Source organism: Urocitellus parryii, chromosome 4 (genome assembly GCF_045843805.1).
Source record: "Urocitellus parryii isolate mUroPar1 chromosome 4, mUroPar1.hap1, whole genome shotgun sequence".
Lineage (NCBI taxonomy): Eukaryota > Metazoa > Chordata > Mammalia > Rodentia > Sciuridae > Urocitellus > Urocitellus parryii.
The window spans coordinates 55505455-55518530 of NC_135534.1; the positions used below are offsets into that span (position 1 = coordinate 55505455).

A 13076-nucleotide genomic window follows, 5' to 3' on the forward strand; every position below is an offset into this window, starting at 1 on the left:
GGAGCTATGAGGTACTAATTGAACTGCATTTAGCATCCCTAAGTTGTTGAGAAAACTGTAGCTATGCCTGATATGGCATATTCACATTACAGCCTCCCTGACCTTTTGGACCATACAGTCTTGTCATATATTCTGGGCTATGAAGTCTTATTTATGCAAGAAAGAATTAGGATTTAATGTTTGGGAAATTAGATGTATCTTCTATATTTGATTATGTTCTGTGTCTAAATATTTTAATCTTAATTACTAACACTTGACTATGTAAATTCTATTTGATGTAAAAAGATGGCTAGTTACCTTAGTAAAGACAAAAAGCATATTTATTTTTACCTTTCTAATGTGTTCCTAAAATATTTATTTTTATTCCTGTTAAATAAGAATGCATAAGTAAAAATAGTAAATAGTAACATAATTAGCACATTAAAGTACTAATTGAGCCAGGCATAGTAGTACCACAGCCTGTAATCCCTGCAGTTTACTGAGGAGTCTGAGGCAGGAGGGTCAAAAGTTCAAGACTAGCCTTGACGAATTAGTGAGACCCTGTCTCAAAATTAAAAAAAAAAAAAAAAAGAGGCTGGGGATATAGCTCAGTGGTAGAGCATCCCTGGTTTCAAGTCTCAACATTGCAAAAACAAAACAACCCCCCTGCCCAATCTAAACATATATACCTTTTTAAACATTTATCATTTCTTTTTTTTTTTTTTTTTTTTGACCTCAATTTGCATATTTTATTTTATTTTATTTTTTTATTTTTTTTTTCTTATTTTTTTTTTTATTGGTCGTTCATAACATTACATAGTTCTTAATACATCATATTACACGGTTTGATTCAAGTGGATTATGAACTCCCGCTTTTACCCCGTATACAAATTGCTGTATCACATCAGTTACCCTTCCATTGATTGACATATTGCCTTTCTAGTGTCTGATGTATTCTGCTGTCTGTCCTATTGTCTACTATCCCCCCTCCCCTCCCCTCCCCTCCCCTCCCCTTTTCTCTCTCTACCCCTTCTACTGTAAATCATGTCTTCCATTTGTATTCTCTTGACTTACCCCTCCTTACCTCTTATATGACATTTTGTATAACCCTGAGGATCGCCTTCCATTTCCATGCAATTTCCCTTCTCACTCCCTTTCCCTCCCACCTCTCATCCCTGTTTACTGTAAATATTCTTCTCAAGCTGTTCGTCCCTACCCTGTCCTTGTTTACACCCCTTATATCAAAGGAGTCATTTGGTATTTGTTTTTTAAAGATTGACTAGCTTCACTTAGCATAATCTGCTCTAATGCCATCCATTTCCCTCCAAATTCTATAATTTTGTCATTTTTTAATGCAGAGTAATACTCCATAGTGTATAAATGCCACATTTTTTTTATCCATTCATCTATTGAAGGGCATCTAGGCTGGTTCCACAGTCTTGCTATCGTGAATTGAGCTGCTATGAACATGGATGTAGCAGTGTCCCTGTAGCATGCTCTTGTTAGGGCTTTAGGGAATAGACCGAGAAGGGGAATAGCTGGGTCAAATGGTGGTTCCATTCCCAGCTTTCCAAGAAATCTCCATACTGCTTTCCAAATTGGCTGCACCAATTTGCAGTCCCACCAGCAATGAACAAGAGTGCCCTTTTCCCCGCATCCTCTCCAGCACTTATTGTTGTTTGACTTCCTAATGGCTGCCAGTCTTACTGGAGTGAGATGGTATCTTAGGGTAGTTTTGATTTGCATTTCTCTGACTGCTAGCGATGGTGAGCATTTTTTCATGTACTTGTTGATTGATTGTATGTCCTCCTCTGAGAAGTGTCTGTTCAGGTCCTTGGCCCATTTATTGATTGGGTTATTTGTTATCTTATTGTCTAATTTTTTGAGTTCTTTGTATATTCTGGTTATTAGGGCTCTATCTGAAGTGTGTGGAGTAAAGATTTGTTCCCAGGATGTAGGCTCCCTATTTATCTCTCTTATTGTTTCTTTTGCTGAGAAAAAACTTTTTAGTTTGAGTAAGTCCCATTTGTTGATTCTATTTGTTAACTCTAGTGCTATGGGTGTCCTATTGAGGAATTTGGAGCCCGATCCCACAGCGTGTAGATCATAACCAACTTTTTCTTCTATCAGATGCCGTGTCTCTGATTTAATATCAAGCTCCTTGATCCATTTTGAGTTAACTTTTGTGCACGGCGAAAGATAGGGATTCAGATTCATTTTGGTGCAAATGGATTTCCAGTTTTCCCAGCACCATTTGTTGAAGATGCTATCCTTCCTCCATTGCATGCTTTTAGCCCCTTTATCAAAAATAAGATAGTTGTAGTTTTGTGGATTAGTTACTGTGTCCTCTATTCTGTACCATTGGTCCACCCGCCTGTTTTGGTACCAGTACCATGCTGTTTTTGTTACTATTGCTCTGTAGTATAGCTTGAAGTCTGGTATCGCTATACCGCCTGATTCACACTTCCTGCTTAGTATTGTTTTTGCTATTCTGGGTCTTTTATTATTCCATATGAATTTCATGATTCTTTTATCTATTTCTACAAGATATGCTGTTGGGATTTTGATTGGCATTGCATTGAACTTATAGAGAGAACCCAAATTACTAGCATACGGGATGAAAAAGGCAAGATCACAACAGACACTTCAGAAATACAGAAGATAATCAGAAATTACTTTGAATCCTTATACTCCAATAAAATAGAAGATAGTGAAGGCATAGATAAATTCCTTGAGTCCTATGATCTGCCCAGATTGAGCCAGGAGGATATAGACAACCTAAACAGACCAATAACAATAGAGGAAATAGAAGAAACCATCAAAAGACTACCAACTAAGAAAAGCCCAGGACCGGATGGGTATACAGCAGAGTTTTACAAAACCTTTAAAGAGGAACTAACACCAATACTTTTCAAGCTATTTCAGGAAATAGAAAAAGAGGGAGAACTTCCAAATTCATTCTACGAGGCCAACATCACCCTGATTCCGAAACCAGACAAAGACACATCAAAGAAGGAAAACTACAGACCAATATCTCTAATGAACCTTGACGCAAAAATCCTCAATAAAATTCTGGCGAATCGGATTCAAATACATATCAAAAAAATTATACATCATGATCAAGTAGGATTCATCCCTGGGATGCAAGGCTGGTTTAATATACGGAAATCAATAAATGTTATTCACCACATCAATAGACTTAAAAATAAGAACCATATGATCATCTCAATAGATGCAGAAAAAGCATTCGACAAAGTACAGCATCCCTTTATGTTCAAAACGCTAGAAAAATTAGGGATAACAAGATCATACCTCAACATTGTAAAAGCAATCTATGATAAGCCACAGGCCAGCATCATTCTGAATGGAGAAAAATTGAAGGCATTCCCTCTAAGATCTGGTACAAGACAGGGATGCCCTCTCTCACCACTTCTGTTCAACATAGTCCTCGAAACACTGGCCAGAGCAATTAGACAGTCAAAAGAAATTAAAGGCATAAAAATAGGAAAAGAAGAACTTAAATTATCACTATTTGCAGATGATATGATTCTATACCTAGCAGACCCAAAAGGGTCTACAAAGAAGCTATTAGAGCTAATAAATGAATTCAGCAAAGTGGCAGGATATAAGATCAACACGCATAAATCAAAGGCGTTCCTGTATATGAGCGACAAATCCTCTGAAACGGAAATGAGGACAACTACTCCATTCACAATATCCCCCCAAAAAATAAAATACTTGGGAATCAACCTAACAAAAGAGGTGAAAGATTTATACAATGAAAATTACAGAACCCTAAAGAAAGACATAGAAGAAGACCTTAGAAGATGGAAAAACATACCCTGCTCATGGATAGGCAGAACTAACATCATCAAAATGGCGATATTACCATTTATCATTTCTTTATGGCATAATGTTCAAAATTAGTTTTTTGAAGTGTACTTTAGTTACATATGTAGTCACCCTAATGTGTAATAGTTCCATTCTTAATATGTAGTTTAAAGATGAGAAAAATAATCTGAAGAAGAGTATACCTCCCCTAAATGTTTGTATTGTTTGAAAAGTTGCTTTTAAGAATCATTATTTATATAAATAAATTTTAATGTACTTTGGTTTTGTCCCTGCCGTGAATATTTGCACATTTTAAAGAAAAATTACAAATGTAGGATTATGAAAATAGATAACAGTAAGTTCATATGGCATTTAAAAAAAAACCAAATCAAATTGTCACATATCTTATATAACCAATTCATCCATTTAGATCAATTAGGTGTAATTTTGCATTTTTGACTAATGCCTTGCCTAAATTTTTCCAAAATTGTTTTTTTTTCTTTAATAGCGTTTTTTACTGGGATGTGCTGATTGATGTAGCTGCGTTTCTAAAATAGCTTTTAGAATTGTAATTTGTTTTATTTAGTCCTTTATCAAGCAATTTACCTAAGTTATTATGATTTTTTTTTTTAGCAAATACTTAAAAAGCATCTGTATGCCCAACCCTGGGAATACAACAATGAATAGGTTGACTTTGCTCAGAAATATGTCTGAGAACGCTGTATGTTTTCTAGGATACAATTCATTATCTTCTCTGAGGTTTTTACCTATTAGCATTAAATATCTGATTTCTGGGAACAAAAGTTGCTGTATTGCTTTTAGATGTATTGTAATTTTGAAGCCAGAACAACAATCCATCCAAAGTTCTAAAATTATGGTTGGATAAGTAAGACATATTTTGTAGTGCTAGAACTCTCAGTCTCTCATTATTTTGCAGATACACAAAGAAATTCTACCCACATCTGAATATGAAATAAACAGTATGAATAACAAGGTTTTCAGAGATGTATACCTAAGTGGAAAAGGGAGGATCAAGGTTTTGAATGCCTTTCCCTATTTTGCTTTCTTCTTTTTTTTTTTTTTTTTTAGACAGTGGGACATTATTTTTTTAACTTTTTGCAGTGAAGTTGTTGATGGAGAAATACATGTTAAATAGGTGAAATATGAGGAGAAAGTTGTTATATGACACTCTTTGAAGAGTGGATTCCAGTCTGCAATCAATAAATATATGTTCTGCTTTTCCAGGTTGGTGCTCTTTTTGTATTGCCATGCACAATTAGTAACATACTTATTCCACCTCCCAACCAACTTAGTTCAAGAAAATGGAAAGAATATATTGCTAAAAAGCCTAAGACAATCATTGGTAAGTAGTAAATCTTTATTATCTTTACCATACAACACAGATAGTATATTTATCAAATTTGAAATGAAGTTAATATTTCTTTATTGGAATATAATATTTAATTATTTTTAACCATTAAAAATATATCAGTGATCAAAAGGCAGAACTTTTGTTTAATTAGATAGCTAATTATGTTGGTTTCTTAGAGACATTTCAGGAACCAAATAAATGAAATACAGTAGCTCACTTATATGGTGCATTAAAAAAGTGAACTTGTGGTGTTAATTTTCTGAAGAAATTAGAACTTATTTAACGGTTTAACCATCTGCTGTGCAGTGTTCAAGGTGCTTTAAAAATTAAGTGATTCACTTCTAACTTTATAAGAGAAATAATTCATTGAACATAATAGAATATTAGAAAGGCAACAGAGTATACTATGGCCCAGTTTTAAGTCCTTGGAGAAATTACAGAACTGTTAACTCACAAAGTCAGGATTTATATAAAGATTTTTGTCAATTAACAATTCTTTAACTTTTCCAAGTTTCAATTTCCTCATCTGTAAAGTGGGGATAAAAACATATCCATACCATTATTGTAAAAATTAAATTAATCATTTAAGTCTAAATCATTTAATTCTAATCATTTAATTAGGAATGTTGAAAAAGAAAAGACACATAAACACAACATAGCTATAGAAGAGACCCAGTATAGGGTCTTTGGAAATAACTACATTTAGATAAAAGTGGAGAAAAAGTTAGGAGATGATTTAATAAAGATGTTGGAAGTCCCTAGTAAATTATAATCCTTGACATTAGTATCATAATACCATTTATTGCATTATATAAGGTATTGAAAGAAGTATGAGAAATAAAATGCGAGTCAAACTGTATCTTGAGTGGACCTTTGTGAAACTTGTAGTCAAGTGAGGAATGTATTTTAAAAAGCAATCATAAGGCTGTTTAGCCAGTGGTGTGAGGTAAAGAGAAGGTCACTTCCAGAGTGAGTGACCTGGCATATCCTTAGTAGCTCCAGGGAGGCTTCCAGGAGGAAAAACCGTTACTACACCACAGTGCAGTTTTAAACCTTCCCACCTACTCACATGGAAAATGTATATCTGGGGATTTTAGAAGATGCTGAAACAAAATCAGAAATAAATTTCCTAAGTGCCAATTATAGTTAATTTTCTTAGGCTTCATGAAATTATGGGATAATATCCATTTCTAAGCATTGCATATACAGAAGCTTGATACTATAAATTGAATGTTAACATCTAAATAAATTGAGTATATCCTTGATAACCCATCTCTTATTTTTTTCTTGTAACTTTCTACAACTTCAAATAGTTACTTTTTTTGAGGTTTTAATTTTAAGACAATTTATTGAAGCCAAGTGTGTTGACTGTAGTCCCAGTGACTTAGGAGGCTAAGGCAGGAGGATCACAAGTACAAGGTCAGCCTCAGCAACTTAGCAAGGTCCTAAGCAACTTAGTGAGATCCTGTCTCAAAATAAAAAAATAAAAAGGGCTGATATGACTCAGTGATAAAGCACCCCTGGGTCAAATCTCCAATACTAAAACAAAACAAAAAAAGATAATTTATTGATTTAGAATTTACTCAGTTTTTTTTGGCATGATTTTTATTGCAACTTGAAGAAAATATTATGTGGCTTGGTTTCATTTTTTCTTTAAATTATTGCTTTTTGAAATCTACAGATTAATAGTGGTAACTTCTGAATAATAATAAGACATAGATCACATGATATTCTTTGAAGCCAAGTTGTTGATTACTGATTAGGCTGGATCATTAAGGGTTGATTAAACTGACACTTTACTGTATTTTTTTTAAATCATAGAAGTAGCAACAAAATCAAATTTGATAGCTGATTAAGTTCTGTTCTACCTGTAACCCTTTTTGAAGGGGAAATTTATTGCTTATCACTTTAATAGAACTCCTTTTGTAAAAAGAGAGAAACTAAGTTTTAGTATAAAAGTTTCAATAACTCTTGCATCCAGAAAATTTTAAATCCTTTCCCTTATCCCACTAATAGTAGCTCTCACTATCCCAAATAATATATCAAATCTCAGATCATTCCCCTAAATCATAGCTGTTTCTCCATAACCTACAGAATTATGCCCAACTATACTGTATTGTTACACTATATATTGTGGAGTCACTTAATCAAACCCTGTACTCTTTCCTAAAACTATTTTCTGTTTTTGTTGCTTTGTGCTTTTGCTACTGATTCTTTCATTCATTGACTGATTCATTCAATATGTCATTCATACCTTCCATTAATTATTTGAATATGAATCAGATATTGTATATCACTTATGATACTGTAATCTGGGGTTGCTTCTCAAGGAGGTAGACTTTATCTTCTTGCCATGGAATTTATACTATAACATAGAAAATTGGTATTGCAAAGAAATTATAAATCCTATTGCAACATTGTATTTGGTAGTAACTGACTAGGAACAATCACTAAAGCATATCGCATGGAAAAAAGAAGGTGTATAATGGTGTTGCTACCGTTTGTGGTTAAAAAAAAACCCTGTATGTGTAATGAGCATTAACACATTTTTATATGCATTAAATATTCATGTTTTCAGTAGATATTTTTACTGAGCACCTACACTATACTAGGCACTGTTTTATATGCTAGACCCAGCAGTAAACAGAACAAAGTCCTTTCATTCATGGAGCTTATAGTGGAGGTTCCAGTTTTGCTTCTTTCCCCAGATAGCCATATAGCTAGGTCTCTCAATTTTTTCAGGCCTTTAATCCATAGTCATTTTCTCATTCAGGAACCATTTTGCTATGGCATCTAAAATTGCAAATTAACTCTTCTTGTATTATACCCAGCTTTGTTATTAGTATACCAAATATGTGTCTGCCTTACAGAAATATTTGTTTAAAAATAAGTGAAATATACAATATATTTTCAGGTAATAACTGCTGTTGCAATAAATAGGGAAAGGCTTTGAATGGACTCCATCTATGCAGTGTGAGCCAAAGTTCATGCCTTGGTTTTTATTAGTTCCTTAGGTTTTATCCCTTATAAAGTATGTACTAATGTATTAATTTGGACTATGTGATATTGCTGTTTTTAATATGTCAGAATCACTAAATATCAGCAACTTCCTATGGTTTAAAATAAACAGTGATCAATTTGAAGTATGTTTAAATTACAATAGCAGAAGAGTGCTTTTTAAAAGTGATATTTAGTGATATATTCAGAAATTGTTATATATGAACATTTTTTTTTCATATATTTTTTGACCATTTGTATTTCTTCTTTGGTGAAGTGCTTGTTCAATTCCTTTGCCCATTTATTGATTGGATTATTTGTCCTGTGGTGTTAAGTTTTTTGAGTTCTTTTATGTATCCTGAAGATTAATGCTGTATCTGGTGTGCAGGTGGTAAAGATTTTCTCCCATTCTGTAGGCTCTCCAAGTTCTTGATTGTTTCCTTTGCTGTGAAGAAGCTTTTTAGTTTGATATCATCCCATTTATTGATTCTTGATTTTACTTCTTGTGCTTTAGGAATCTTATTGAGGAAATTGGTTCCTAAGCTGATAGGATCAAGAGTTGGGCTTACTTTTTCTTCTAGTAAGTGCAGGGTCTCTGGTCTAATGCCTAGTTTCTTGATTCACTTTGAGTTGAGTTTTGTGCAGGGTGAGAGAAAGGAGTTCAAATTCTTTCTACTACATGTGGAATTTCAGTTTTCCCAGCACAATTTGTTGAAGGGGTTATCTTTTCTCTAATGTATGTTTATGGTGCCTTTGTCTAGTATGAGATAACTGTATTTATGGGGATATGCCTCTATGTCTTCCATTCTGTTCCATTCATGACTGTGTAGGTACCAACACCACACTGTTTTTGTTACTGTAGCTCTGTAGTGTAATTAAGGTCTGGTATTGTGGTGTCTCCTGCTTCACATTTTTTTTTTTTTGCTGAGGACTGCTCTGGCAATTCTAGGCCTCTTATTTTTTCAAATGATTTCATGACTGCTTTTTCTGTTTCTTAGAAGAACCTCATTGGAATTTTAGGAGGAATTGTATTAAATCTGTATGTTCAACATCTCTAGCAGTTAGACAAATGCAAATTAAAACTACACTGAGATTCCATCTCACTCTAGTCAGAATGGCAATTGTAAAGAATACAAGTAACAATAAATGTTGGCAAGGATGTGGGGAAAAGGTACACTCATACATTGCTGGTGGGACTGTAAATTGGTGCAACCATTATGGAAAGCAGTATGGAGACTCCTTAGAAAACTTGCACTGGGACCACTGTTTGACCCAGTTATCCCACTCTTTGGTTTATACATAGTACAGTGACAGAGCCACATCAATGATGTGCTTATAGCAGGTCAGTTTACAATAGCTAAGCTATGGAACCAACCTAAATGCCCTTCAGTAGATGAATGGATAAAGAAAATGTGGTACATATACACAATGGAATATTATTCAGCCATAAAGAAGAATGAAATTATGGCATTTGCTGGTAAATATCTAGAACTGGAGACTATCATGCTAAGTGAAATAAGCCAGTCCCCTAAAACCAAAGGCTGAATGTTCTCTCTGATATGTGAATGTTAACCCACAACAAGGGAGGGTATGGAGGGGAAAAATAGAAGTTCATTGGATTAGACAAAGGGAAATGAAGGGAAGGGAAGGTAGAGGAGAATAGAAGACAATAGAATTAATCAGACATAACTTTCCCATCCTTGTATATGAACATGACTAGGGCAACTCTACATCATGTACAACCACAGGATAGGATCCTAATTAGAAGTTATATTCCATATACGTACAGCATGCCAAAATACAGTCTACTGTCATGTATATCTTAAAAGAACAAATAATAAAAAAGAAATTGTTACATGAGAAATATACTAAAGAAATGTGAACTAATGAAATTATCTAACTTATCAAAAGAAAGACTTCTTTAATGGTATATAATTAAATATATAATGAAAAATGTCTAACTTACACAGACATTTATGAATGTCATAAAAATTTAATGATTATCTGCAAATTCTCATAAATATGTAATAAAAATATTATCTACCAATGTTGAAAATGTATTCCATCCCAAATACTTTGCATTCATTGTCTCTAATTCTCAGAACAATAATGAAATGTAAATTTTTTACAATCTTTGTATTACAAATGAGAAAACTCAGGGTCAGGGAAAGTAAGAAATTTTTCTAATAACACAGGGAAGAATCAGAATTTCCACCTAATTCTGAAAGTATCTAAAAGCCATGCATGATCCTTTTTGTTAAATCATTTAGAAGTATTTTGAAAACAATTTTTAAAACTTATTCTTTTCTTCTATATTGGCCCTTGACATGTATGGAAGTTTTTTATTCCCAGGTAGGAAAATAGGGTCTGATAATTTTATAATTTATAATTCTGTTTATTTACACTCCTGCATTTGTTGTTGCCTTATTTTTTTTAAACTGTAACTCTTTTGGAATGAAAATTGTTTAAAGTACTCTTGAAGAAAAATCATGCCTTTTTGTTTTTTGACCATACAAATGTTCCAATAACAATATAAAGAGGCTGAAGAAATGTTTTGAAATGATAAGCGTGCCCCTTCTTAGATTCAGATAACATGACATATATGTTTCAAAATAATGGGCTGGAATTAATAAGGTTAAAATGATACTACATAACTGATTTATAAATAATTTCCATCTTTAGAAACAAAGCACTCTGGTAAAGATTTTTGGCAATAAACTTTAGAGGGAGAATCAAAATATTCTTTCAGTCAGTAACATTTTTTATGATGGGCCATATATATATATTCTACTTCATGATGAGTCTCAGTAAATATAAAAGAATAGAACTAATGCATAGTATGTTCTCCAGTTACAATGAAATTAAGTTAGAAATCAACAAATCTGGGATATTCTGTATATATTTGGAAATTAACATACTTGTAAATAACCTATAGGAATAAGAAGAATTAAAAAGAAAACTAAAAAATTATTCTAACTGAATAAAAATAAAATCTAACATCAAACTTAAGGAAAATAGTAAAAGCAGTATTAAGAAGATCTTAAATGTTTATTATAGAATGGAAGAAAAATCTAAGATCAGTAATTTTAAGTTATCAACTTCAAGAAGCTAGAAGACCTAAATCCAAGTGAATAGAAGGAAGTTGAAATAGACCAGAAAGGAATAAATAAAATATTGTTAAATATATCTAACAAGAGATGTACAAGAGATGACTGAGAATAATTAAAGAGGCTATACAAAATGGAGAGATATACCATATTCGTAGACTGGAAAATTCATTATTGGTACTATAGTTTGGATCTGGAATGTTTCTGAAAGGCCCATGTGTTAAAAGCCTTTGTCCCCAGCTCAGGGTTTATTGGGAGGTAGTGGAACCTGTAAGAGATGGGGCCTAGTTGGAAATAGGTCATTCCCAGTGAGAGCCTTCAAAGGGAATGTTGGAACCCTTGCTCCGTCATCTTCTTTCATTTAAAACTGGCATCTTGAGCCAAGCATGGTGGCATAGGCCTGTTATCCCAGCTACTCAGTGGCTCAGGCAGGAAGACCACAAATTCGAGGCCAGCCAGAATAGTATAGTGAAACCCGACCTCAAAAAAACAAAGCAAGGGGCTGGAGCTGTAGTTCAGTGGCAGAGCACCGCCTAGTATGAGTGAGGCACTGGGTTTGATCATCAACACCTTATTAAAAAAATAAAATAAAGGTATTGTGTCCATCTACAATTTAAAAATATAAATTTTTTTCAATGCAAAAATACAATAAGCCAGTCCCAGAAAACCAAAGGCTGAATGTTCCCTCTGATATACAGAATCTAACACACAATAAGAGGGATAAGGGAGGGAAGAATAGAAGTTCATTGCACTTTGTGCTAACACACAAAGGATAATGAAGGGAAGAGAGGGAGAATGGGAAAAGGAAAGACTGTGGAATGAATTGAACATGACTTTCCAATGTTCATATATAAACACACCACCAGTGAAACTCCACATCATGTACAACTACCAGAATGGGGAATTACACTCCATGTATGTATAATATGTCAAAATATACTCTACTGTAGTGTAAACCTAAAAAACACCCCAAATTATTAATAACAAAGAAACAAAGCAAAACAATAACACACTAGCATCTTCCTTTCCCACCAATCTCAGCTGCCACATAAAATATTTTTGCAATGACAATATATTACAAAGTGAAATTCTTGCAAGAGGCAGTATTTCATAATGTCAATAGAACTGATACTAGAATTGCACTTAAATTCTTAAAAACCAATAACTAATTAGAATCTAGTCTAAAACAGCTAAAGGTAGTAAAGAGGAAAGTCAACAAGATTGACAAAATAGTAGGCTCTTCTAAAGAAAACTATGGGATCCCTGGTAAATTCTACCAAAACTTTAATAGACACTACTCCTTCTCTAACTCTACCAAGAAGTAGAAGAGGAAGGAACAATTCCCAACTTACTTTACAGGACCAATATTACCCTGATACCAAAGCCAAACAAAGACATCACAGGGGAAAACTAAGACTAATTCCCTTTATGAGTATTAAATACAGAAATGTTTTTTTAAAAAAACCTAAAAACTGGGGCTGTGATTGTGGCTCAGTGGTACAGTACTTGCCTATCATGTGTGAGGCCCTTAGGTTCGATCCTCAGCATCACAAAAAAAAAAAAATAAATTAATGAAATAAAGGTATTGTGTTCAACTACAACTAAAAAATAAATATTTTTTAAAAAAACTTAACAACCTAAATTCAGCAGCATATTAAAAATATTATGTATCAATGGGAAAATAAACAAGGAGAGAAGTGAATTACAGTAGATGGGGTAGAGAGAGAAGATGGGAGGGGAGGGGAGGGGGGATAGTAGGGGATAGGAAAGGTAGCAGAATACAACAGTTA

General features: G+C 33.5%; 1 protein-coding gene across 1 annotated transcript in view; it reads left to right on the plus strand.

The window, feature by feature from the left end:
- The window catches only part of LOC144254172 (mdm2-binding protein-like), a 62884-nt gene that overhangs the window by 9131 nt on the left and 40677 nt on the right, over positions 1 to 13076 (plus strand). The window contains exon 5 of the mRNA XM_077797169.1: positions 5056 to 5173. Within this exon, the coding sequence (XP_077653295.1) occupies positions 5056 to 5173 (118 nt within the window). The remainder of the gene's footprint in view (positions 1 to 5055; positions 5174 to 13076) is intronic.